The sequence below is a fragment of the Aspergillus campestris genome (genome assembly GCF_002847485.1).
Source record: "Aspergillus campestris IBT 28561 chromosome Unknown P168scaffold_9, whole genome shotgun sequence".
Lineage (NCBI taxonomy): Eukaryota > Fungi > Ascomycota > Eurotiomycetes > Eurotiales > Aspergillaceae > Aspergillus > Aspergillus campestris.
This window is the reverse complement of record NW_020194344.1, coordinates 653,315-678,615: the sequence shown is the minus strand read 5'-3', so window position 1 is coordinate 678,615 and position 25,301 is coordinate 653,315. Positions and strand designations below refer to the sequence as shown.

The following is a 25,301-nucleotide window of genomic DNA, read 5'->3' as shown; positions in this document are numbered from 1 at the left end:
TATGCAAGTAATATGTCCGGACAATCAAATGAGAAGAAATGCAACCGTAGCCTGGTATATGTATATCAATCAATCATCGATACGAAGAAGATAGACGAGGGCCGCCACACCGACACCATGTATAGTCAGATAATAGAATAAAAAGAAAGAAAAGAATATGAAAAGAGGGAAGACAGTAAGAAAAAGGAAGGAATGAGAAAAGCGAGAGTAGAAAAATATTAAGATATGTATATGAAGATGTCGCTCTAAAAAGAAGAAATAAGAAAAAGAAAGGAAGGAAACCCCACAATAGGAAAAATATCCAAGTGGAGAAAAATAGAAAGAGTAGGCACTAGGTAAAAAGAAAAGAAATCGCTCATCTATGACAGATGCATAATTCATAAATCAAGTCCCATCCATATCGTCAATGCAGAGGCATCATGGCCGTCCGCACGGGTTATTGGTCTGCAGGCTTGAGGACGGGTTCCGCGTCCGACAACAGCGGCATCTTATACTCGAGGTCCAGTTCTGACGGCACGGACGAGCTGGGCGTGGATGTCAACTGCGATGTTGCTGACAGGGACTGGACGTCTGAGTCCCAGGACAGAGGGCTGACGTTGTCGCGTGTGTGTGGGGTGGATTGGGTTTTTAAAGTGGATAGAATGGGTAGGGTCGTCGAAGTCGGTGTAGTGGTTGTAGTAGCAGCAGGAGGAGTGGTGAGGGTCAACTCGTCCGAGTCTTGCGCCGGGAATGGCTCGACGATCTTCTCGGTGGTTTCAAGTGGACCGAGCGTCCACCGCCATTCGCAGCGTCGTTTGGCGCGGTGTTGACGCGGGGTCTGTGGCGTGGCGGACCCGTCGCCTTCGATGCCGTCCATCAGTGCGACGGCGCGCACTTGTCGCTCGGCGCTGAGATGTTTCCGCTTCTTGCGGGATGACCGTGCGAGGGACGAATTTGTGTCGTCGTCAGATGAGGATGAGGTGCTGGCGTCTGAGGTGGCCCCGCTTGCGGTGGAGTCGGATTCTGCCTCGTCGGAGGCTGTGTGGGGGGCGGGTCGTTGGGGTTGCTGTTGCTGTTGCTGTTGAGGTTGTTGTTGTTGCGGGTCTTCTGCGAGGTCGGAATGACGTGCGGTGTAGTGTACTGTGCGGATTTCTTCTTCGAGTGGTTGACGATAGCTGACCTGCTTCTTTGGGGGGAAGAAAGCGCGGCGGGCGCCGGTCGCGCTGGAGGGAATGGAGATGGAGCGTGATCGACAGGTGGGTTCTAACGGGGAGTTGCGGAGGATGCTCTTGACGCCGAGAGGAAGTTGGTAGGGATTGGTGTTGTTGTTATTGTTGTGGGCGACATTGTTGTAGGATGAGATGGCGAGGCGACCGGTCGCGGATGGCTTCGAGGGAGACGAGGTGGCCGAAGTGGGGTCGTAAGCGTTGTTGAAGGTATTCCGGACGGTGGGAGAGGCAGTGGGTCCGGCCGCCAGAGATAGGGAGAGTCCGGTGGATGAACTGCCGAAGGTTCGGGGGAGACAGGCGGTTTGTAGGGAGAGTTTGGGGCGAGATGAGATGGCGGACGGAGGGTTGGAGGCAGAGGCCAGTGTGCAGGCCATATTGGAGGAGGACGACGTCGACAAGGTCATGGGGACCGCCAGCATGGCGTAGTCTACCTTGATGATATGTTGATATAGGTGGTAGTATAAAGGGAAGAGAAAAGAGAGAGTGTGTGTGAAAGAGAGGAATAAGAAAGGATGTAGATGGATAATAGCGAGGTCGGGGAGATGGAAGAGAAAAAAGCATGCGATGCAGAGTGACGAAAGAGTCGATGGATCGACGTTTTCCTAATTTAGACCCGTATTGATCGTCTTCCTCTTCCTATATGGGTGGAGAGGTGGAGAAGGAAGAGGGAGAGAGGAAGCAGAAATCAAGAGGGAAAGAGAAAGAGGAGGAAGAGGAAGAAAAAGAGGAAGAGAAAGAAGAGAGAAAGAAGAGTAATACACTATTGACGCCCGCATCAGACTGGTCTTTTATCTCGTCCTCTCATTCCTATTCTTGTCCAGACCCATCGACCGGATCGATGGAGTCGCCTTAATTAACCTTCATTTACACCACACACGGTCCATCGGCTCCATCTTCACGAGAGGTCCATCCTCCTTCCATCCTCCGAACCAGGTGGCCATTTTTTTCTTGATTTCTGGACTATTGAAAGATTTTTAATTAATATTCTTTGGATCAATTATCATTTTCCCAATACGAATCCCACGGGAGGGGAAGATATTTATAGCGTGGTTGACTATCCCGATTCCCAATCTGCCAGCCAATCACGACTGCCTCTCACTGTCCGATCCGATGCTAAAAAAAGAACCAATCAGACTATAAAAAGAACAATCTAATCTCGATCTGGAATGGTCTAGAATCGTCCCCTCCAATAGAATCGTCTAGCCTGATCTGGTTAGCCTTCCCGAGCCACAGTTCACCAGCCACCTGTGCTTCTGCATAACTATCCTCTTTATACTGGATGACTCATCCGGCAGATTGATGAACTTTCCACCACCACCACCACCACCACCATTAACAACACAACACAACAACAGCTACTAATACTAATACTACTCGATCTTCATATCCTCCTCCTTTGATTGTTATTATCTATTCATATCGTCATGACGTGATTCCACTAGATCCTTCCACGCATGGCCTCTCCATCTTTATCTCCCGACGACCAACGCATCATCATCCACTTGGTTCGTATACTTCTCCACCTAAAATAGTACCTAGTAGTCGTACAGTCTCTGACTCCCCCGCAGGATTATGACTGTTTCTATGCCTCCGTCTTTGAAGTGGAGCATCCCACCTGGAAATCCCGTCCGTTGGCCGTCCAGCAGAAACAGATCGTCGTCACCTGCAACTATGAGGCCCGTCGTCGTGGGTTACGCAAGCTGCAACTCATCCGTGAGGCGAAGCAGATCTGCCCCGAGCTTCTGGTCGTCTTAGGTGAGGATCTGTCCCGGTTTCGCGATGCGTCTAAAGACCTCTATCACTTCCTGCGCCCCGTGGTGTGGGGAGGGCGTGTCGAGAAACTCGGATTCGATGAGGTATTCTTCTTCTAAAATAATATTTCCCCACCATCTGATCGTGCTCTGGATCTAATTATAGCCTAGTTATTTCTGGACGTCTCCCACATGGTAGACTACAATGTGGACCAACTCAACCCCCATGATCTGGACCACTCGTTCTTCCACCTCGACCGACACGATCCCACCCGGGGATTTGTCTTCAGTGCCACCACCGTGCAGGGGCCCACCTATCCAGCGGACGGGGCGCAGTCGGTGAGGAGTGACACCCGTCTGGACATCCGCCTCCGTCTAGCCTCGCATCTGGCTGCCTACCTTCGCGCCCAGTTGGAGACCCAAAAGGGCTACACCGCCACCGCCGGCATCGCGACCTCTAAGCTCCTAGCCAAGCTGGTTGGCAGCACCCACAAGCCCAACAGCCAAACCACCCTCCTCCCCCCGTACGAACCATCCGCGCCTGATGCCCAAGGCAACGTCCGGGACTTTCTGGACGGCCACCAGATTCGCCAGATCCCCGGCATCGGCTCTGCCCTTGCCCGGAAGATCACTGCGCATCTGCCGGCCGCGAACCCCGATGACCCCGTCACCGTCCGGGACCTGCGTCGATGTGCGGGCATGGGCCCCGCGCGGCTGGACCGCATCCTCAGCGGCCCCGGAGCCCCCAAGGAGATCGGCTGGCGTGTCTGGCGGTTGATTCACGGCGTTGACACCGCCGAGGTCCTGCCGGCCCGGGACCTCCCTACGCAGATCAGTATCGAGGACTCGTACGGCCGTCTGGACACCATCAATCAGGTCCGAAGAGCCCTGGTTGCGCTGACTGTCAGCCTAGTCCGGCGGATGCGGACCGATCTGACGGAGCCAGCGACCGACGTCCCTCATGGACTCCGGTGGCTCGCCCGTCCCCGGACGTTGCGGCTGTCTACGCGCCTCCGGCCGCCCGTCCAGGCGGACGGAACGCGCGGCCCCGGGGGGAATCGGGTCTCGCGCTCTGTCCCGCTGCCACCGTTTGTCCTGCACCTCGATGAGCGCGTCGACGCGGTGGCGGAGCGACTGGTCCAGGAGCGGACACTGTCCCTGTTCCGTCGACTGCACCCCGAACCATCCGGGTGGAACTTGCAGCTGATGAACGTGGCCGTGACGAATCTGGCCGAGACGGCGGGTAGCGGACAAGACATTGGCCGGATGTTCCAGCGGCCAGAGACGAGCCGCCCCCAAATCCCGCCCGTGGTCGTCGAGCGGGATCCGGCCGGCGCGGGAGGGTCAGCGGTGGAGGGAACACCGCTCTCCCCGACGTCGGACGAGGATGGATGGGAGGACAGCGACGAGGACCGCATCCCGTCCGTGCCCTGTGCGACCTGCGGGGTATCCATCCCACATTTTGCCCTGGTCGCTCATCAGGTGTACCATTCGGTGGCCGAATCATGACGGCCGGGCGGGGCCTACGGTTCCACGGTACGGACGATTACGGTGTTTCGGACAGAGAGATGCCCTGGAGCGGAACCATTGATTTATTCCATGCCCTGAGCGGACACTGATGGGTCGAGATTCAACTGTCTACGTGGACTTCACGTATTCCTGATTGCTCGTCATTGATCCGAGCGAGTCATCCATAGACGGAGGATGTTAGGGCTGATGAACGCCGCTGAGTCAGGGAGTGACACCGATGGGGGAGCATGATCAGATCAGATCGACCAGTCAGAGCGTGTACATGAATCTGTAGGATAATAGAAGTCGAGGAGACGAACTCTAATTTATAACAAAAGTCAATATTACGTCTAGATCATCACTAGGGAAGCGTGTTCTGCATGGAAATAATGCATTCCCAGTGCAGCCTTGGCGCCGGGTTCGTCATTATGAGCATAACTCAGGAATTGGCGGATAGAATCAGGCATCCCTGAATCTCTTTTCATCCTTTCTTCTTTCTTTCTTCCTCTCTTTCTCTCTCTCTCTTTCTCTCCTCCACAACTTCATCTTCTCTCGTTCTCCTCACTTTCCCCCTTGCCTCATTTTTAATTCATTTCTATCTCTCTCTCTCTCTCCTCGTTCCTCTGTCTGTGTGTCTCTCTTTCTGGTCCCACTTGTCATTTCATCCCCGCCAAGCCCGACTGCGCCTCAATCCGGCTGACCGTTCTTTCATCTTCATCTGATCTTGCATTACACTATTCCCTGATATTCCTCTTATTGCGCGTCTTCTTCCCCGTCTTTTTCGGCTTCGGGACTGGCGGATCCTTTGGTCTCCACCAGACGAGCAACCGCCACGCCCAGCCACTGGCTGACTCGAGCGCTCGCCCTACTTGACTCTCTTTCCCCCTCTCTCGACCGTATCCAATTCGGAGTCTCAATACCGAGATCTTCTGCGGGTCCTTTGAGGATCTCTTGGTTTCTTTCTTTCAGTTTCACGGTTGCCTGATGCCCTTCGACAATCCTCTTGTGTCGATTATTCCTCCTCCCTGATCGACAACAAATATTGTCTGTTCCTCTCGTCAGCAATTCGTAACGACCGGCCGACCGGTGCATGATCGAGTCCGAAGCGCCCTTCCACCCGCTTCCTTTGTAGTCATGAGGCTAATACCTTCGCTGCCCTTGCTGGCGGGCGTTCTATCGCTCTTTCTAGGCGTAGATGGTCAGTATCTCATTGTGATATACTCTGTTTATCGTTCAGAAAATCCTAACATGCTACAGCCCGGTCCCAAGCCCCCAGCGCGATCCAACACATTACCACCCTCGACTCCCTTTCCATCAATACCCCTTCCAGCCAAGTCGACCATCTGACCAATTTTGATCTCACCTTCACTCTCCGAGACAAGAGCAAACGGTACAAGCTCGAGTTAGAACCCAACCACGACATCCTCGCCGAGGATGCCTTTGTGCAGTACCTGGGCGCCGACGGGGTCGTCCGACGCGAAGAGCCCGTCGTCCGCAGTGACCACAAGGTCTTCAAGGGACGGGCCTTGATGTCCCGCGGCAAGGGCATGTGGGATCCCGTCGGGTGGGCCAGAGTCTATCTCCAGAATGACGGCCCCCAGCCGCTGTTTGAGGGCGTCTTCAACGTCCACGGGGACAACCATCACGTCGAACTGATGTCCACCTACTTGCAGAACAAACGCGAGCAGGACGCCGACATCCCCCACCGCAAAGGGGATTACATGATCCTCTACCGCGATTCCGACATGGTCCGACACTTACACACCGAGCTGAAGCGGTCCCTGCCCGTCTCTTCCTCGTCCTGCGAGGCCGACAAGCTGGGCTTCAACAACAACCCGCAGCATCCTGTGCTGCGAAGCGACGAGTCCCAGATCCAGAGCCGATGGGGCGGCATGTCCCTGGACTCCATGTTCGGGCTTACCAAGCGCCAGTCGGACATCGGCGGCGCCTCCGGCAACGCCGGCGGCGTGAACCTGAAGTCCACCATCGGCGATACGTCGGGCTGTCCGAAGACGAAGCAGGTGGCCTTGATCGGGGTCGCGACCGATTGTTCGTTCCGCGGCGCTTTCAAGAGCGACGACGATGCCAAGAAGTGGGTCATCAACACTGTCAACAGCGCCTCCAACGTCTATGAACACTCGTTCAACATCTCCATCGGCCTGCGCAATCTGACCCTCACCGACGCAGCCTGCCCGGACAAGGCGCCCGCGACCACGCAGTGGAACATGCCCTGCGAGCAGGGCAACATCACGTCCCGACTGGATCTCTTCTCCAAATGGCGAGGCCAGCAGAAGGACGACAACGCGTACTGGACCCTGATGAGTTCCTGTCCCACGGGCACCGAGGTGGGGCTGGCCTGGCTCGGTCAGCTGTGCAACACCGAGGTCAACGACATCGGACCCAACTCCATCAGCGGCACCAACATCGTGGTCAAGTCGCCGGGAGGCTGGCAGGTCTTCGCACACGAATCCGGCCACACCTTCGGCGCCGTCCACGACTGCGACTCCATCTTGTGCGAAAAGGGCCTTGACAGCTCGTCGCAGTGCTGTCCCCTGTCGAGCTCCGGGTGCGACGCCGACGCGCGGTACATTATGAACCCGACCACCGCGGGCAACGACGTGACCAAATTTTCGGCGTGCACCATCGGCAATATCTGCTCCGCCCTGGGCCGCAACAGCGTCAAGTCCACCTGCCTGTCGGCCAACCGCGACGTCCAGACCTACACGGGCGGGCAGTGCGGCAACGGCATCGTCGAGTCGGGCGAGGACTGCGACTGCGGCGGCGAGGAGTCGTGCGGGGACAACAGCTGCTGCGACGCCAAGACGTGCAAGTTCAAGACCGAGGCCGTCTGCGACGACGCCAACGACAGCTGCTGCGAGGGCTGCCAGTTCCGAAAGGCTGGCAGCGTCTGCCGCGAGAGCCGCGGTGAGTGCGACGAGGAGGAGACCTGCAGCGGCGACTCGAGCAGCTGCCCCAGCGACACCTTCAAGAAGGACGGCGACAGCTGCGGCGGGTCGTCGTCGGGGCTGACCTGCGCCAGCGGCCAGTGCACCAGCCGGGACTACCAGTGCCGCTCAGTCATGGGCAGCCTGCTGCACAACAACGAGACCAACGCATGCAGCGCCTTCAGCGACTCATGCGAGCTGGTCTGCTCATCCCCCTCCCTGGGCCAGTGCCTCAGCGTCAACCAGAACTTCCTCGACGGCACCACCTGCGGTAACGGCGGCTTCTGCCGCAACGGCAGCTGCGAGGGCTCGAGCGTCAAGAACTGGATCAAGAGCCACAAGAACGTCATCATCGGCATCTGCTGCGGCGTCGGCGGTCTGATCGTGCTCGCGCTACTCTTCTGCCTCATCAACCGCTGCCGCCGCTCCCGCCGCCCCATCAAGCCAGCCCCGGCGCCTAGGCCCTACGGGGGTCCCTGGCCCAACGGCATGCCGCCCCCACCACCGGGGGCGTGGGCACCGGCCCCCACGCGGGGATACCACGGCCTAGGGGGAGATCCGCCCCGCCGCCCTACCCGGGGCCGGGCTACGGGCCACCAATGCGATATGCATGATTTATCTTATTTTGTCGCTATCTTATTTATTTTATAGTCGTTTTTTAGGCGTTCATGGATGATCTAACATGAGGGGTTTCTTTTCTTGCATTTAACGTGTTGCATGGCGTAGCATGGAATTTATCTTATCTACCATCCACGGATAACATTCCCAGCCAGTTTGGATAGAACGTATGGATTGCAGCCCGTAGTCCGACGTAGGCAGATACATTCAAGATATGTATATATCCAATCTCCTCGGCACTCGGCATATGGACTGACAACTAGACAAATACACCATATAACCCATGATTAACCCTAGTGAACTCACTAATCTACTCTAAACAAGCTTAATATAAATTAATATCCAACCCAGTCCGCCCAGCCCTAACCAGCCAAATAGCGTAGCCAAGAGAAATTGTGCATGCTAGAGTAGACACTAACACCAGACAGGCAGTAGTTAGTTAGCGGGCAGAATGCAAGTAACTGCCGAATGAGAACTTTGTTCCGAAAGAAAAGAAACAAGAACAGGCCGGCTGGCCCAATGGCAAGGCGCTTGACTACGAATCAAGAGATTGCAGGTTCGATCCCTGCGTCGGTCAATTCTTTTTTTCTTTTTTTTTCCCCCCTCTTTGTTTCTCTCTCTTTATAAAAAATTAATTTGATTTTTTTTTAAGCTGGGGTTAGTTGGTAATGGGTTAATGAGGTTATTGAATCATTTATGTAAAGGAATAAGATTGGGTGGGTTGTTCTTTTCGAATAAGTGTAATGTGCCTGCATATCTGTAGAGACTTATATGTAGGACTGAATATAGGCTTAACGAAGACTTCTTCGCTGTATTATACTCGGAGATAAATGATTATTTGATATTAAGGTTTATGAATTGGTACTTCCACACGAGTGAGGTTGAATAACTCATGCCGATATATACATCTGACGGGTAATAGACAGTCATAAGTTCATTATTGCTGTGCTGGACATTCCTCCCTAACGAGGGAGACATGTAGGTATGTAGGTAGGTATGTACCTAGTATAGTAAGTAGTGATATCGACAGATGCAGACACCAATGGCAAGAAAACCCCCCATGGAAAGTGGTGGGGGACAAGATAAAATATACAGCCTGATATGCACACACTCCTTCCCAAGGACGCAGATGATAATGGATCGAGCAATGCAAACAAACAACCAACAACCAACCAAAAAGACAGCGGGAAAAAAAGCGGAAAGCAAAATGTAAGAAAGAAAGAAAGTAAGAAAGAAAGAAATCACTGCCAACAAATCCCCACAAACGCCTCCCTACTCACCCCACCGCTCCCCTCAAGATCAAACTCCTCAATCATCGCCCGAAGCTCATCCTCCTCGAGGCCCGTCTCGCCCAGCTCCCGCGCCACCCGTCGCAAGTCCTCAATATCGATGAACCCCTTACCGCCCTCGTCGAACAGCTCAAACGCCCGCATGATCTCGTCGCGCGGATCCCGCTCGAGGATCTTATGCGCCGTCACGGCCTGGAACTCACTGAGCGGCATGAGGAGGTTCGACGGGTGCGACGCGTCTGCTGCCGTGCTGGGTGGCTTCGCGGCGGCGCCGGACTGCGACTGCGCTTGTTGGACTTGCGGGCGCGGCACGCCGTAGGTTTTGAGTAGCGCGATGAGTTCTTGCTTGGGGAGGGTGAAGCCTAGCGCGCGGAAGGAGACGCGGAGCTCGTGGTAGTCGAGGTGGCGGTCGCGGTCGAGGTCGAAGAGTGTGAACTATTCCCCCCGAACTTAGTGTTAGTATATATACTTTTTGGATTGTTGCGTGGTTTCATATTGTGGGAGGTAGGTACATACCGCTTCGCTGATCTCCTCCCGCTGCTCCTCGGTCAACCGACTGAGCGGGTTCTCTGCGGCGGCGGCCGGCGCGCTCTGTGTGTGGAGCGCGGGTGCGGAGGGCGCTTGCTGGGAGGACTTTGGTCCTGCGCCTTGGTCGGCGTAGTCGATGGTGGAGGTCATCATGCGGCCGCGGCCGAAGGTCGACGAGGCGAAGGGTGCGGTCGCGGCGTTGGCGTTGAGGGATCGGTCGGGGAGTCGGTTGCTGGAGAGACCTCGGCCGGTGCCTGGTCCGGAGATTGGACCGGCGTAGGATTGATGGAACCCTGGTTGGGTTGCCATTGTGTGTGTTGTTTGCTGTTGCTGTGTTTGAACCGATCGGGCTGTTTGTTGGGTTGGTTGGTTGAGGGGTGTGTGGTGTGGATAGAGTGAAGATAAGGCGATCAGAATCGAGGATCGGAGATTAATGAGGTGCTCGTGTAGAGCAGTGAAAGTGGGGAGGGTGACTGGTTGGAGAGATTGACACTGGCGGATTGACGCCGGCGATGGAGGATTTGATTGTTTTGACGCGACGCGGAGAGCGGTCAGTCTCTGCCGCTGTTGACTATCTCGGTATCTATGGAGTATGGAGTATCACCCACGATAGTTGACTACTAATTGAGTAATCAATATGTACAATGACGGCCATTGAATGGATCGTTTACAGATGGACTTGTTGTAATTAATACCTCACACCAGGGTCAATCCGATCCCCTAGGTCCCGGTCTTCGAGGAATCTCCGCCCCTGCAGGTCCTCCGGCAGATACTCCTGCGCCACCTGCCCGTCTACATAATTAGGGTTGTACTTGTATTCTTTCCCATACCCCAATTCCTTCATCAGTCGCGTCGGCGCATTCCGGAGGTGGATGGGAATGGGGAGCCCCGCCACACCCGGCTCCGCCAGCGCCGCAAAGGCGTTGTTGAGAGCGCGGTACGACCGGGTGCTCTTCTTGGACAGCGCCATGGCGACCGTGGCATGCGCGAGGTTAATGCGCGCCTCGGGCAGCCCGATCTTTTCCACCGCTGAGTGTGTCGATATGGCGAGCGTGAGCATGCTGTGGTCCGCTAGCCCGATGTCCTCCGAGGCAACCACGATGAGTCGCCGCGCGATGTACAGCGGATCTTCCCCGGACTGGATCATCCGCGCGAGGTAGTAGAGGGAGGCGTCTGGATCGCTCCCGCGAATGGACTTGTGAAAGGCCGAGATAGTGTCGTAGTGCTGGTCTCCAGCCCGGTCGTAGACTAAGGTTTTGGTCAGGGAGCGCTTCAGCTCCTCTTTGCTGATGTCCGGGCGCCGCGACAGATCCATGGCTAACTCGAGGAGATTCAAGGACGTCCGAGCGTCCCCGTCGGAGAAGTTAGCCAGATACTGGATCAGCTCGTCGTCCACCAGGGCCGACGGCGTGTAGCTCGGCCCCTCCACCCGCAGGGCCCGCTCCAGGATGGACTTGACGTCCGCGTCCGTCAGCTTGGACAGCGTGAACGTGCGACACCGGGACAGCAGCGCACTTTGCACCTTGAACGAGGGATTCTCCGTCGTGGCCCCGATCAGAGTCACTTGGCCGCTCTCCACCGGGCCGAGGAAGACGTCCTGCTGGGACTTGGAGAAGCGATGGATCTCGTCACAGAAGATGATGGTCTTGCGCCCCGTCAGCCCCAGCTCGCTGCGCGCCTCGCCGAAAATCTTTTTGCACTCCGCCACCCCGGTGCTCGTACTATTGATCTCGACAAACCGGCTGCCCACCATGGTGGCAATAACACGCGCAATGGTGGTCTTGCCCGTGCCCGGGCCCCCCCAGAGCACCATGCTCGGAACCCGATCCGACTCGATCAACCCGCGGAGGATGCCGTTCGGGCCGACGAGGTCCTGGCCGCAAACCTCGTCGAGTGTGCGCGGGCGCATCCGCTCCGCCAGCGGAGCGGCCTGTTGTAGGGCGTTCATCCTCGGTTTTTTGGTCGGTGCATCCTGCGGTGTCTCTGACTTTCCGGCGCTATTGACGCCTGCGGGCGAAGTGGAAGCCGCATCCTGGGTCACGGGTCGCTTGCGGCTGGCATTACGGAGTGGGGAGGCGTCCGCCTGAAATTCAGACTGGAGCTTCGACTGCGCCGATGCTTTCCGGGCCGAGGTCGGTTGGAAAAAGGTGGGAACCTGGGGTTTCTGGGAGGGTTCCGGGTCGGTCGAGGGCGCGGTCGAGGGAGGCGAGGATTCTTCCACGAAGCTTTGGCAACCGGAATCGATATGGTCGTTGATCTTGAGGGATGGGACGGAATTGGCGCAGATAGGACAGGAGACCATTGTTTATGAGTACATGAGGGATAGAGGATCAATCAAAATTTGAATAGACATAGAACTCGAATGGATACAGAAATCCAACGCGGACGCGTCGAATCGATCGATAAGGCGATAAGGCAGGCGATAAGCGCTGACTCAGCGGTGCCTTGCTGCCTGATCGGTGAGGCCTCTCCAGCACGCCATTCCGATACGGAGCCGAGAGTTGGAGATAACCTCAACTTCCCCTCACCCGGAGAACTCCGACGCGCCAGTAGACCTCTTGTCTTTGTCTTCGTCTATATCTTTGGTGTTATTCTCACTTATGTTCCTTGCCTCTCGCACGGCCGTCCGCTCCATTCGTCCCTTGACGTCTCCCCCCTCCGCTATCTCCAATCTACCCCGCCTTATCCCCCGCCGAGCCATGTCGACGACCGCACCCCGTGCGGACCCTTTTAAGCCGGCGAAGCGTGTCGCCGGCCAGCGACAGGATGTCTGGTGCGAGTTGATCCAATGCGACGCGCGCGAACGCCTTCCTAACCCTGACTAGGTCCATCGTCAACGAGGCCGCCGCGGCCTCGCCTGTCCAGCCGATCGTGAACATGGGGCAGGGTTTCTTGTGCGTATCCAATAATATGGGAGGGGGGGATTACAGGGTACTGACTATCTGTGCAGTGGTTACAACCCTCCCAAGTTCGCCCTGGACGCCGCCAAAGACGCCCTCGACCGCGTCGACTGCAACCAATACTCCCCCACCAAGGTGCGCGCGGGAACCATGCGTGGAAGGGTGTCGCTGATGGGAGATCTAGGGTCGCCCTCGTCTGAAGAAAGCCATCGCGGATGCCTACTCCCCGCACTTTGGTCGCACGATCAACCCGGATACTGAAGTGTCCATCACGACGGGCGCCAACGAAGGTGCGCAATACTGGTGGGATGCAATGCGGGTGGACACAAACTGACCGTGATACAGGTATGCTCAGTGCCTTTATGGGTTTTATTGAGCAGGGCGACGAGGTCATTATCTTTGAGCCTTTCTTTGATCAGTACGTCCCTTGACTCTGGTTTGCGTGTGGTCACTGACTGACCCGACAAAGGTATATCAGCAACATCGAGATGCCCGGGGGTACCATCCGCTATGTTCCGCTGCACCCTCCCAAGGACGGGGCCACGCGGACGTCGCCGGCCTCGGAGTGGACGATCGACTTTGACGAGCTGGAGCGGACCATCAACCCCAAGACCAAGATGATGGTAAGAACTCACGCATAGTAGTTGACATGTTTATTCGCTAACTTCTAACAGGTGTTGAATTCTCCGTAAGGCGCACTTCCTCCCTCCCTTTATAATCACCCGGACCAACTAACCTATCCAGACACAACCCCGTGGGCAAGGTGTTCTCCCGCGAGGAACTCCAGCGCATCGGCGACCTGTGCATCAAGCACAACCTTATCATTCTCTCGGACGAGGTCTACGACCGACTGTTCTACGTGCCGTTCACGCGCATCGGCACGCTCTCGCCGGAGCTGTACGAGCGCACACTGACCGTCGGATCCGCCGGTAAAGCCTTCTACGCAACCGGCTGGCGAGTAGGCTACCTGATCGGGCCCGAGCACCTGGTCAAGTACGTAGCAGGAGCGCACACACGCATCTGCTACAGCAGTGTGTCACCGCTGCAGGAGGCAGCAGCAGTAGCCTTCGAGCAAGCCGACGCGCACGGGTTCTGGGACGAGAGCCGCAACGAGATGCTGGGCAAGGTGCAGCGATTCTGCCAGGTCTTCGACGAGCTGAACATCCCCTACTCGGAGCCCGAGGGCGGCTACTTCGTGCTGGCGAACTTCGCGTCCGTGCGCCTGCCGGAGGACTACCCCTTCCCGCCGCATGTCGCCAGCCGGCCGCGCGACTTCCAGCTCTGCTGGTTCTTGATCCACGAGGTGGGCGTCGCGGCTATCCCGCCGACGGAGTTCTACACGGATGCCAATGCGCATATCGCGGAGGATTATTTGCGGTTTGCGGTTTGCAAGAATGATGATGTGTTGGAGACGGCTAAGGAGAGGCTGCGGGGGTTGAAGAAGTATATTCAGTAGAGCAGTATCTTCGGTAGAAGAGGTAAACGCAGTAGATTTTTTTTTTCTATTTATCTCTTTATGTCCACGAAAGTCCATATCAGTGTCACCATTATTGTTAGAAAGAAAGAAGAAAGTCGAAAGATCCATCAACCTCATAGCCCATCCCTTATCCTCCGAAGCAAACCAAATTCTGACCCAGTACCTTGAGGAAGAAAGAAGAAAAATCCATCAACGTCGATAGTCCATCCCTTATCCTCCGACGCAAACCATCCAGATCCAGCACAGAAAGAAAAAGAAAAAACACATCAATCTCCCTCCACACCTTTATCCTTAGCCTCCGAAGCAGTCCATCAAACCATCCAGACACAACACCCTCAAAAGGCAAAGAAAGAAAGCAAAAACAAACTACTCCCAATCCATCTCCCCCATAGCAAAAACATCCGCCGGAACCTCAATCGGAAAATCATAATCATTCACCCCCTCAATCTCAAGCTCCCCCGAGCCAGCCCCATCCCATCCCTCCCCACGGCGAAAAACCCTCCTATCCTCAGGAACCACATCAGGGAAGCCCTCACCGCGCATGCGCGCCTTCGCCCCAACCTCAAAAGCATGAGCATGGCCCTGAGCAGCAGGCGGCAAGGTCTTCCTCGCAACTCTCAAAATCCAATACGACGACTCCAGTCCCTCGACGGTATGCTTGTGCCCCGCGCCGTGGTGACGGCCCAGCAGACGGCGGTCTTCGGCGCGGCAGGTGGCGTCGCGGCAGAAGCGGCGGTTGCGGCCGGTCCAGTCGGTTTCGCAGGCGTGGCGGCGGCCGACGAGCTGTTCGTTTAGGGTGGTGGAGAATTCTTGAGCGAATTGGTAAGTGACGGCTGCTTCGAGGTGGGCGAGTTGGGACTTGGTGAGCTTGGGGGTGTGCGCGCGGAGGTTGTCGCGGATGAGGCGGTAGAGGTAGTCGGTCACCACTACGACTGTGATGGTTTCTGTTTCAATCTGTTAGTATTTTGGTTTGGTTTGATGTTATTTGTTTGATGGGAAGGGTGGGGAAGTACTGAATAGACAGGCTGCCAGGATCCGACGGAATCGATCTTTCAGGTCTGCGTCCTGAATGGTAACGGTGAAGATGACGCGCGACGAGCAGCGCAGACGGATGCGTGTGTCGAGATCGTCGTCCAGGATGGTCCCCGCATCGCGGAGGTCGTCATAGTCCGAGAAGATAAAGTAGTCGCCGCGCGCAGAGTTGGCGTTGAAGTAAACGGCCTGGCGATGGCGCTCGGGCATGTCGTACATGTGAGCGCAGGGGATCAGAGGGACGGCTTCAGCGAGGGCTGGAGGCAGCGAGTCAGGCCGGCAGGGATGCTCGAAGGTGTAGTGAAGGCAGTGCGAGACCCAGTGACGCTTGATGTCCTGGAGCAGATGCTGCGTGGAGCAGTAGCGGATCTCGGAGTAGGGGCCACATCTGGGGCAGATGGCGGTTGTAGGGGCCCAGGTGTGGCAGCGTTCGCTGCAGTCGGGGGCTGCACAGATGAAGACGTGCTTGGTGAGGTCCCAGACGAAGTTTTTAGGTTTGTGCTCGGGGGCGAGTTCGTTGGCGAGGATGGCGGTGGGGACGGGGTCGGGGTGGGCGTGGCCGGCGATGACGTCGGACGAGGATCCGGTCACGGTACTTTGGCTGGTGGTGCCCTGGCTTCCAGTCTTCTTCTTCTTCTTCTTCTTCTTTCTGCTGTTGAGGGCAGGACCAGGGGTGATCACCGTTGAGGCTGTGCCTCTGGAGCCGGGGGCATTGGACCAGGTGCCGGATGGGGGCGTCGCCTTGGCCGACTGGGGAGTGAGGGCCTGAGTCGGGGTAGCCGTGGCCTCGCGAGCAGGCTCATTTGGTGGAGTCTCAGGCTCTTTGGCTCTCACAGGGAGGGTGAGCTCCTGTTCCACGGTCTGATTCTGAGGATCCACCCTTTCAGTGGTGTCATCGTCGTCCTGGTACTCCTTTGCGGTGTAGAAGGTGGCCGTGCTGGAAGAATGCTCCGACGCGGGTCCTGGGATTCCCAGAGGAAGGGTGAACTCCTGCTCCACTGGCTGATTCAGAAGAGCCATTCTTTCTGCGAGGTCATCGTCCTGGTACTCTTTGGCGGTGTAAAAGGTGCCGGTGCTGGACGAATGCTCCGACTCGGCGCCGTCACGGTCGACCTGGCCCTGGCCACTGGGCTGGTTGAGAGGGGTCAGAGCATTGGTGATCTTCTTGTTGTTCTTTTTTCCACCCTTCTTACCCTTGTTCTTCTTTTTACCCTTCTTGCTGCCGCCGTAGATGGGCATGGTAGATGAGTCTGTCTCACTAGGGAGACTGTTGTCGTCAGAAGAGCGCGTGTCAGTACACGGATGAATCACGTCGAGGGCCTGAGAGATTGCAGAGTCTTTGATCGGTTCTGAATTTGTTAGATGATTGATGTCGCAACTGGAGAGGATGGTATCAAGGAGAAGAGATGATGATGAAGAGGATGAAGAGGATGGGGAGGAGAAGAGAAGAGTGGAAGATGGGAATATATAGTCAGGAAAAACCAGCCATGGTTCCTCTGATCTGGTGAATGCCAGCTTAAGAGTAACGATGACCAGGTGAAGATACGGTGACAGACAGGACACTCACCTTTCTCTGCCTTCACTGGGTCTGCTTCATCGTCTCCATCACCAGGGTCCAGGAGATGAGAACCCACCGGGTCAACTTCATCTTCATCATCACTGGGAGCCTGGACACTGACATCCACTGGACCAAAGCTGACTGATTTAGAAGTGCGACCTTCTCCTGGAGAGTGGAGGCTGGATCGGAGGGGAGAGGATGGGGAGGATGGGTCAGGGGAGTCTGGTCTGGTTGAGTCCATGGTCATACACCAGTTGACTGGCTATGGTGGTATCTTGGTATCAAACAGACTAGTTGTTCTATCTAAGACATATTAGTTTTCATCTCAACAGAGATAGATGATGGTCCATACTGTCAGAGGATGTTGACGGTCCAAAGTGAGGGCTTGTGAGGGCACGTGAGAGGATCGTGAGAAGAGAGAAAGGGGAAAGAGGAAAGAAAACAAGAATTTCGCGGTTTTATTATCGTGGGTTCTCGGCGACGACTCATCTTGACGACTCATCTTGACAATGATGCGATTTACTACATGCCTCTAGTCTATCTGTGAACGGGGTGTGATGAGGGTATTCTATACATTATTCTATACATCTTGTTAGACGTGAGCGGATGACTGCTGTGGTTGGATTGATCAGGACTATACTTGATCTAATCTGGAGCAAAGAGAATATAAGATAGACTATCTTGCTTATAGATAATGCAGCATCTACATATAATTTATCTCTGTTCTTCATCGGTATTCTGTCTGTATTCATTCTATGTTCTATCCAGTTGATGGGCTGAAGTCAGGATTAGGGCGGGGATAGTCACGTGGATAACAACATCTCACTTCCACTCTTAATAGCATCATCCTATTATTTAATGTTTTGCAGAACTTCTTTGTCTTCTCATCATTCTGCACACTACTTTATCTCCCTTCCAATCAATCCCATGTGGATCCAGGTGGCTGATGCATCTCCACTCTGGCGGCAACAACCCTAAGCGCCGGCATCAAACGCATCTGATCGGGTTGAAGAATCCAACCAAGCGCTAAGAGACTTTCATGCAAAGGATGTTTTACGCGCTGTCTATACAAAAATCTATATTTGGTTGGCGCTGGAGGAGACCGGTGACTGTCATTTCACGCAAGATGAAACACCAGTTCATTCATGGTCCCTCTTTGTTGATTGTCTATTGTCTTTTTTTCTAATCCTTTATTAATGACACCCCGGTCTCTCCCTTCTGTTCTGTAATTCTTTCTTCTTCGGCTTCTTCTGTTCATTTTTCTCTTTCTTTCTCTTTTTGACTCGATGTCATGACCATTCAATAGACTTATATTTCCTATCATACGACAAGCGTGCAAGTTGGTGGCAGGTCCATCTCCATCATTCTCTTCAATCATATAGACTATAATCATGTTCTCTCGTTCCATCTTTCCTCTTCTCCCTCCCTACACGCGTGACCCCCACGGTAGTCAATCTCGCCACCCAGATGAGTTGACCCCGTATCTCGGGCTGCGTGCCCGCCTGTCCCAGGTCTGGATAAACCCGTGGACCATCCTGCTGCTGCTCGTCCTCGTCCGCGTTCTCATCGCCGTCACTGGCATGGAGACCGACATGGACGGGGCCCACGCCGACGCCCTCCGGGCCTGCACCACCGTCGAGTCAATGGGCAGCGCCATGGCCTCGATGCCACACTACATGGCCCAGGGCGTCAACGAGGTCACGGCCTCCAGCGTCGAGCACGCCGTCCACGCCCTTCAGTCCGTGCTGATGCTGTCCCTGACCGCCGTCGAAGAGTTGGTCCTCTTCTTCATTAAGGTCATGTACCAGACCTACCTCTGTCTCCTCACCCTCGCCGTCCGAGGCAGCGTCCAGGTCGCCGTCGGGGTCATCAAGGACGCCACCGACTTCCTCAACTCCACCGTCAAGGAGATCGGCCACGACATCAGCAAGACAGTCGACACCTTCGACAACGGCCTCAACAAGTTCCTCAACAGGATCAACTCCGTCGCCAGCGCCTTTGGCGACGACGTGCCCAAGCTCAACGTCGGCGGCTCGCTCGACAAACTCGACCACCTCTCTCTGCCTTCCAGCATCGACACCGGCCTCGACAAGCTCAATGACTCCATCCCCACCTTTTCCGAGGTCGACGCCTTCGTCTCCAACGTCCTGCGCACCCCCTTCGAGCTCGTCAAAAAGCGCGTCAACGAATCCCTCACCAACTACACCTTCGACCGCGCCGCCCTCTCCGTCCCCACAAAAGCCCACCTCTCCTTCTGCGCCGACCACAACGGCGGCATCAACGCCTTCTTCGACGACATCAGCGACCTCGCCGCCCTCGCCCGCCGCGTCTTCATCGCCGTGCTCGTCATTCTAGTCGTCCTCGTCTGTCTCCTGAAGGCCTGGCAGGAAATCCGCCGCTGGCGCACCATGAAAGACCGCTCCCACCATCTCCTCCACAAAGACCCCTCCTCCTCCTCCTCCTCCACCACAGACCCCATGGACGCAGTCTACATCATCTCCCGCCCCGCCACCGCCGCCCTCGGCATCAAAGCCGCCAGCCGCTGCAGCACCAGCCGGCGCCAGAACCTCACCCGCTGGGCCGTCGCCTACGCGACAACCCCCGCAGCACTCTTCGTGCTGACCCTCGGCCTCGCAGGCCTCCTCGCCTGCCTCGGCCAGTACATCCTCCTCCACGCCGTCCAGCGCGCGGTGCCCGACCTGGCAACCCAAGTCGGCGCCTTTGCCGACCAAGTCGTCACCCACCTCGACGACACCTCCAAGGCATGGGCCCACGACGCCAACGCCGCCATCGCCGACACAGACGCCTCTCTCAACGACGACCTCCTCGACTGGGTCGACCCAGCCACCACCGCCCTAAACGATACCCTCAACGCCTTCGTCGACAAGACCGAGTCCCTCCTCAACGACACCTTCGGCGATACCCTCCTCCGCGACCTCCTTGATGACCTCTTCGACTGTCTAATAGGTCTCAAAATCGACGCCGTCCAAAAAGGTCTCACATGGGTCCACGACAACGCCCACATCAACCTCCCCGATCTCCCCTCCGATATCTTCACCCGCGGCGCCGCGGACTCCATCAACGGCGAAGGAGACGAGAGCTTCCTCTCCGACGCAGGCGACCAAACAGCCAACAAGATCACAGAAGTCGTCGCGCGCGTCGTTGCCAAAATCGACTCTGCCATTCGCTTCGAAGCTATCATCTTCTCTATCCTCGTCCTCCTCTGGGCTCTTAACGCGTTGATCGGCATCATCCGCGCACTCTCTCTCTTCTGGACCCGCGACAAAACGCGCGGCGAGGGCGGTCCCGCCCATGCCTTGCGTGTCCACGTCCCCCCTCCCCCTCATTCCCACCATTCTTCTCCTAATTCCAGTGGTTTCACTGATGTGCCGTTGACGGCGATGCCTAATCCTGCTTCTTACGGGGGCCGACACCACGATATGAATAGTGGTGGCGATGATGATGATATCAGCCGGACGCAGCCGGCGCCGCGGTATGAGGTTGCTACTGCGGGCAATACCAGAGTCAATATGCCGGCTGTGTCGGAGACGCAGTATCAGGATGAGAAGTTGGGGTTTGCGGGTCAGAGGCCGTTGATGGTTGATGGGGGGCCGGATTTGAGGGGGAGTAGTTATGTTGAGTATGCGGGGGAGAAGCGGTGATTTCTTTCTTCTTTATTTGTTTTTATTTGACTGTTCTTTTCTTCTTTTTCTTACTATCATTGACTCCTTTCATGTAGTTAGCCTGTGTTGTCCTGGTTTAGAGGAGTCGAGGCGTGTACTGCTATGGTAGATAGATATCACAATGTGCATTCATACTTGGCTATACTATACTATACCATGCAAGATTCCAACGCTCAATCAACCAAGATACAAGAACTAAATCGAAGCAAAAAAGCACTCCTCATCCTTCCCCTCCACCCTCACCCTCTCCACAATCGGATCCGCACAACTAATCCTTATCCTCTCCGGCGTCGCCGGACTCCTCAAACTCAACACTCCGTTCACCCCCCACTGCCTCCTCGCCGCCTTGAGCGCATCCCGAATCGCAAAGAACACAGCACTCCCCATAAACAGCGGCGGCTCGCCCACGCCCCGACTGCGCTGAATCGTCCGCAACTCCTCCCACTCCACATCCTTCAGCAAACTGACATTGAAAACCTGCGGGATATCCCTGAACCCGGGAATCTTATAGTTGCCAGGACCCCGCGTCGCCAGCTGCCCCGTCCCGCGGTGCCAGAGGCTCTCCTCCGTCGTGAACAGGCCCTGACCCTGCACGAACGCGCCCTCGATCTGCCCGTAGTCGATAGATGGGTTAATCGTGCGTCCGACGTCCATCTTGATGTCCGCCCGCAGCGGCGTCCAATCGCCTGTCAGCGTGTCGATCTCCACCTCAGCGGCCGTCACGCCCTGCGTGAAGTAGAAGAACATCTGTCCCTTGTTCTCGCGCCACACGTACCCGATCTCCGGCGTCCGGTAGTACCCCTGCGCAGAGAGATTCACGCGGTCGAAGTAAGCCGCGTGCGCGAGATCCTTCATCGGCGCGTTCGGCATCTTCGTCCGGTAAGGCCGCAGCCGCTCGTTGATCTGCTCGCACGCGTTGAAGATCGCGTATCCATTGAGGTCGGAGCTCGCCGACGCGGCCGTCGACGACGTGTTCGCTACCGTGTTCGTCGCCGTCTCGGAAATGAACACGTCTTCGACGGGCACGTTGAGCGCCTCTGCCGCAATCATCGTCATCTTCGTGTGCAGGCCCTGCCCCATCTCCACGCCGCCGTGCGCAACCAGCACGCTCCCGTCGTGGTAGATGTGCACCAGCGCGCCCGCCTGGTTCAGGAACAGCGCTGTGAACGAGATCCCGAACTTGGTCGGCACTATCGCTAGCCCGCGCTTCGACCACTTGTGTGTCTTGTTGTATGCCTCTACGGCCTGTCGTCGGGCGTCGTACGAGCTTTCGGCAAGCACCTGCTCGTACATCAGCGGCACGTGCCAGTCCTTGATCACCTGGTTGAAGTGCGTCTTGTCGCCCGCGCGATACATGTTGTCCCGCCGTAGCGTCTCAACGGGGATATCGAGGTGGTCTGCGACTTCGGAGATGAAGCTCTCAGCGAAGAAGAGGCCCTGCGGGCCTCCGAAGCCGCGGAAGGCTGTGTTGGAGACGGTGTTCGTCTTGCAGATGTGGCCGCGCACGTGTACGTTCGGGATCTTGTACACGTTGTCGATGTGCGATAGACTGCGCTCGACGACCGCGCCGGAGAGATCCTGCGTGTGGCCGCCGTTGGCGTAGACGTCTGCGTCTAGCGCGAGGAGTTTGCCGGTCTTGCTGACGCCGACTTTCCAGCGGCAGTAGAAGGGGTGCCGCTGGCCGGAGGTGAGCATGTCTTCGTCGCGGTTGAGCATGCACCGCACGGGACGCCGGGTCTTGGATGCTGCTGCCGCGCAGATGCATGCTAGCTGGACTGAGCGGGTTTCTTTGCCTCCGAAGCCGCCGCCGAGGCGCTTCACGCGGGAGACGATCTTGTTGTTGGCGACGCCGGTTACTTGGGCGACGTAGGATTGGCTATAGCACGTTAGCTTGGTTGAAATGACACCAGTGGGTGAGACTCACGTTTCAGTCGGATTCTGCGTGCTGCTCCACACCTCCATTTCCCCGTCCTCCAACTTCGGAATGACAACGCAAGCCTGCGTCTCGAGATAAAAGTGCTCCTGACCACCCATCCTCGACTCCCCCGTAAAGACATAATCCGCAGTTTCAAACGCACTCTCGGGATCCCCGCACTTGATAAACGGCGAATGCGCAAAGAACGACTCCGCAGAAATAGCCTCCTCAATCGACAGAATAGCCGGCAACTCCTCATACTGCACCTGCACAGCTCTCGCCCCCTGCTCAGCAATCTTAGCCGTCGTCGCCAAGATCACCCCGATCGGCTGCCCCGCGGTATTAACCTCATCGACAGCAAAGAACTGCTCGTCGCAGTTCGGCGCGCCCCACCAGTTCGCCTGCGGGCTGGGGAGATCGCGGTGGTCGACGTAGTCGTGGACGCCGGGGATGGCGAGCGCGGCGGCGGTATCGACGCTGAGGATCTTGGCGTGCGCCTTGGTCGACAGCACCATGCACGCGAACAGCTCGTTCTGCAGCACGGGCGTGTCGTCCGTGTACTGTGCTTCGCCGGTGGATTGCTTGAGCGCTGATACGTGGGGGCCGGCTTTGCCGAGGACTCTCTGTTGGTAGGCGGCTGATGCCTCGTGGTCTTTTTGGCCGGTGGAGATGGCGCGCTCGATCTCGGCGATTGCTTCGTCGTCGACATCTGCGGAGGTTACTTCTAGGGTGGACAGTATGTCGTGGTAGAAGCGGTAGAAGAAGCCGAGTGCGAGGGACTTGCGGTATGTGGCCATGCCGCCGGGAACGCTGAATTTCAGGTCGAAGTCCTGTGATAGCGCGCTCATTGTGCCTTCTAGCGTGGCTGGGTCCGTGAATTTCTTGCCTGCTAGGAAGGATTCTGCGTTCTTGGCGGATACCGTCATGGGTGCTAGACCGCCGAAGACGAGGTTGACGCTGGTGATGTCGTGGGCGGGGGATAGCGACACGCGCAGCGCGGCGTTGACGATGGCGATGTCGTCGTCTTTCCGCTTCGACTGTTTGTAAGCGCGGAGGTGTTCGCCTTGCGCCGATGCAGCGGGGATGCGCAGGCTGAGGATGATGGCGTCTGGGGGTAGGGCTGTCGAGCGGTAGCCTTTGAAGAACTGGCTCATGGGGATCTCCACCTCGGTGTCGAGCGACTTGGCGACTAGCACGGTGTTAGTCGCTACGAACACGGGATTGAGGTCCGAGATGGGCGATGCGGTAGCTAGGTTCCCTGCTGGGGACGCAACGTTCCGGATCTGCCGTCCAGCGAAGTACCGAAGCTGCTTCTTGATGGCGCTGAAGGGCTGACCGCGGACAGATCCGTAGCGCTCTAGAGCCTGGTCGCAGATCGACTCCAGATCGGTCAGCGAGACGTTGGCGCCGAGGTCAACGTGGTCCTCGTGGAGGGAGTACTGGCGGAGTTCGGGGATGTCCCCGACGTAGACCGACACGGGATACAGCATGGCCTTGAACTTGACTTCGATCTGTGTCTCCGTGCTGCCGCCGATGATCTTCGCGTCGGGATGCACGCTCTTGATCTGCAGGAGCTGATCCACCGTTACGGGCCGGTACCAGCGCTTCTTCTTGTTGCCGAACACCAACGGTTGAAAGTCATGCTTGTGCAGCGCGGGCGGGAAGATCAGCTCCGTGTCGGGGCTGTATTTGATGAACTCGGGCGGCGTCAGCTTCGGCGCCTTGCCGTCCATGAGATCCACCGCTGGCGCTTTGCAGCATCCCCCCTCGCCACTCTTCTTCTCCATACAGCATCCGGAACCACCATTCACGGCGGCCTTGCCACACGGACTGCTGTTGCTGCTCGCCGGGGCGGCGAAGCTCTGCGCGGCGTCCAGAATTGGACGGTATCCCGTGCAGCGGCACAAGTTGCCGTCGAAGGCCTCCTCAATGGCGTGTTCGGAGGGTTGGGGGTTATTCCGCAGGAGGGCGTACATGCTCTAATCGATTAGCCACCCATCCATACATCCCTTCTGCTCTGAAAACGGTGTAGTCATACCATGACAATGCCAGGCGTACAGAAACCACACTGACTCCCATTCCCCATAGCCATGCGCTGCTGAACAGCATGCGGGTTCTTCACATTCCCGATTCCTTCCACGGTAATGACATGTTTCCCATCGACGCTGATCAAGGGCGCGAGACACGCGTTGACTGAAGCGTGGTAGATCTTTTTCGTCGTGGGGTTGACATGTGAGAGTACCTATAAGACATATCATATCAGTCAGTATATTATTGCCACAAGCAAAACAACAAGGATGACGATAAGACATACCACCGTACACGCGCCACATCCCCCCTCCGCACAGCCCAGCTTCGTCCCCGTCAGCCCCACACCCCTCAAGTACTCGAGCAGCGTAAGCTCCGGGTTGACCGTATCCACAGCGACCTTGGTGCCGTTCAGGTAGAACCGAATGGTATCGTCCCAGTCTTCCGTCAACTGCGCCAGCGATAGTGATTTCGGGGCCACCACGGGCGCCTCGGGGGCTGTCGCAATTCCGGGGGCCATTGTCGCGTGTAGACCCGCCAAGGGGGAGAAGTGTTGTGTTGTATAGTCAGGTAGTAATCAGGTAGGGAACGTAGTAGTAACCGAAGGACCAAGCTTAGAAGTATACAATCAAGCCATGGACACCCACATCGAGCACAATTCGATGGTTCTCAATAGATCAAATCAATCAAATCAATCAGTTCTACTCAGTAAGAGTAAATAGTAAAAAGCTGAAGAAGAAAGAAACCCAAGGGATGTGGGCATCTTTTATCCAGCGTGACCAGCAGCTGCAGCGGACGGGCCGGGGAAGCTGACCCGCCCGAAGTCACAATGGCCCCAAATAATGCTTGAAGGGAAATCC

General features: G+C 56.5%; 8 protein-coding genes and 1 non-coding gene across 9 annotated transcripts; 5 read left to right on the top strand and 4 right to left on the bottom strand.

Annotated features, from left to right (window-relative positions):
• Positions 1 to 436: 436 nt before the first annotated feature.
• P168DRAFT_283368 (uncharacterized protein) lies at positions 437 to 1,627 on the bottom strand (the record flags this gene model as incomplete). The annotated part of the gene is made up of 1 exon (XM_024836043.1): positions 437 to 1,627. The coding sequence occupies one exon, from the start codon at positions 1,625 to 1,627 to the stop codon at positions 437 to 439; it is 1,191 nt and encodes a 396-aa protein (XP_024691198.1).
• A 925-nt stretch (positions 1,628 to 2,552) lies between these two features.
• Positions 2,553 to 4,785, top strand: P168DRAFT_305877 (putative DNA polymerase iota). The gene is made up of 3 exons (XM_024838969.1): positions 2,553 to 2,713; positions 2,777 to 3,064; positions 3,131 to 4,785. The coding sequence occupies exons 1-3, from the start codon at positions 2,663 to 2,665 to the stop codon at positions 4,466 to 4,468; spliced, it is 1,677 nt and encodes a 558-aa protein (XP_024691197.1). The 5' UTR covers positions 2,553 to 2,662; the 3' UTR covers positions 4,469 to 4,785.
• A 930-nt stretch (positions 4,786 to 5,715) lies between these two features.
• Positions 5,716 to 7,986, top strand: admB (ADAM family of metalloprotease ADM-B; the record flags this gene model as incomplete). Its single annotated transcript, XM_024833111.1, has 1 exon — positions 5,716 to 7,986. A coding segment is annotated over one exon (2,271 nt), but the record flags the coding sequence as incomplete, so codon positions are not given.
• A 550-nt stretch (positions 7,987 to 8,536) lies between these two features.
• Positions 8,537 to 8,608, top strand: P168DRAFT_t131. Its single transcript has one exon. It is a non-coding gene; the product is annotated as a tRNA-Arg (tRNA).
• A 303-nt stretch (positions 8,609 to 8,911) lies between these two features.
• P168DRAFT_305875 (ssDNA-dependent ATPase MGS1) lies at positions 8,912 to 12,150 on the bottom strand (the record flags this gene model as incomplete). The annotated part of the gene is made up of 3 exons (XM_024838968.1): positions 8,912 to 9,755; positions 9,837 to 10,431; positions 10,544 to 12,150. 3 exons carry the CDS (start codon positions 12,148 to 12,150, stop codon positions 9,273 to 9,275), a joined length of 2,685 nt encoding a protein of 894 aa, XP_024691195.1. The 3' UTR covers positions 8,912 to 9,272.
• A 365-nt stretch (positions 12,151 to 12,515) lies between these two features.
• Positions 12,516 to 14,327, top strand: P168DRAFT_328624 (kynurenine--oxoglutarate transaminase). The gene is made up of 8 exons (XM_024841373.1): positions 12,516 to 12,621; positions 12,674 to 12,742; positions 12,799 to 12,883; positions 12,933 to 13,038; positions 13,094 to 13,166; positions 13,218 to 13,371; positions 13,423 to 13,436; positions 13,493 to 14,327. Exons 1-8 carry the CDS (start codon positions 12,548 to 12,550, stop codon positions 14,202 to 14,204), a joined length of 1,287 nt encoding a protein of 428 aa, XP_024691194.1. The 5' UTR covers positions 12,516 to 12,547; the 3' UTR covers positions 14,205 to 14,327.
• Positions 14,328 to 14,443: 116 nt separating this feature from the next.
• On the bottom strand, positions 14,444 to 16,496 carry P168DRAFT_346371 (uncharacterized protein; the record flags this gene model as incomplete). Its single annotated transcript, XM_024841880.1, has 2 exons — positions 14,444 to 15,169; positions 15,239 to 16,496. The coding sequence occupies 2 exons, from the start codon at positions 16,494 to 16,496 to the stop codon at positions 14,592 to 14,594; spliced, it is 1,836 nt and encodes a 611-aa protein (XP_024691193.1). The 3' UTR covers positions 14,444 to 14,591.
• Positions 16,497 to 18,206: 1,710 nt separating this feature from the next.
• Positions 18,207 to 20,477, top strand: prm1 (pheromone-regulated protein PRM1; the record flags this gene model as incomplete). The annotated part of the gene is made up of 1 exon (XM_024833651.1): positions 18,207 to 20,477. The coding sequence occupies one exon, from the start codon at positions 18,207 to 18,209 to the stop codon at positions 20,475 to 20,477; it is 2,271 nt and encodes a 756-aa protein (XP_024691192.1).
• A 126-nt stretch (positions 20,478 to 20,603) lies between these two features.
• Positions 20,604 to 25,160, bottom strand: P168DRAFT_256136 (putative xanthine dehydrogenase HxA). Its single transcript, XM_024834503.1, has 4 exons — positions 24,728 to 25,160; positions 24,452 to 24,655; positions 22,423 to 24,392; positions 20,604 to 22,374 (listed from the first exon to the last, which is right to left on the bottom strand). Exons 1-4 carry the CDS (start codon positions 24,959 to 24,961, stop codon positions 20,694 to 20,696), a joined length of 4,089 nt encoding a protein of 1,362 aa, XP_024691191.1. The 5' UTR covers positions 24,962 to 25,160; the 3' UTR covers positions 20,604 to 20,693.
• Positions 25,161 to 25,301: the final 141 nt, after the last annotated feature.

What these genes read in the sequence shown, in the direction of transcription:
- P168DRAFT_256136 (XM_024834503.1), bottom strand. Translation starts at nt 24,961, where the DNA reads ATGGCCCCCGGAATTGCGACAGCCCCCGAGGCGCCCGTGGTGGCCCCG. An exon ending in GATGTGGCGCGTGTACGGTG is followed by an intron (nt 24,656 to 24,727) that starts GTATGTCTTATC and finishes TATGTCTTATAG; the next exon opens with GTACTCTCACATGTCAACCC. An exon ending in GTACGCCTGGCATTGTCATG is followed by an intron (nt 24,393 to 24,451) that starts GTATGACTACAC and finishes CTAATCGATTAG; the next exon opens with AGCATGTACGCCCTCCTGCG.
- P168DRAFT_328624 (XM_024841373.1), top strand. Translation starts at nt 12,548, where the DNA reads ATGTCGACGACCGCACCCCGTGCGGACCCTTTTAAGCCGGCGAAGCGT. An exon ending in AACATGGGGCAGGGTTTCTT is followed by an intron (nt 12,743 to 12,798) that starts GTGCGTATCCAA and finishes CTATCTGTGCAG; the next exon opens with TGGTTACAACCCTCCCAAGT. An exon ending in CACGACGGGCGCCAACGAAG is followed by an intron (nt 13,039 to 13,093) that starts GTGCGCAATACT and finishes ACCGTGATACAG; the next exon opens with GTATGCTCAGTGCCTTTATG.
- P168DRAFT_305877 (XM_024838969.1), top strand. Translation starts at nt 2,663, where the DNA reads ATGGCCTCTCCATCTTTATCTCCCGACGACCAACGCATCATCATCCAC. An exon ending in AACGCATCATCATCCACTTG is followed by an intron (nt 2,714 to 2,776) that starts GTTCGTATACTT and finishes ACTCCCCCGCAG; the next exon opens with GATTATGACTGTTTCTATGC. An exon ending in AGAAACTCGGATTCGATGAG is followed by an intron (nt 3,065 to 3,130) that starts GTATTCTTCTTC and finishes ATTATAGCCTAG; the next exon opens with TTATTTCTGGACGTCTCCCA.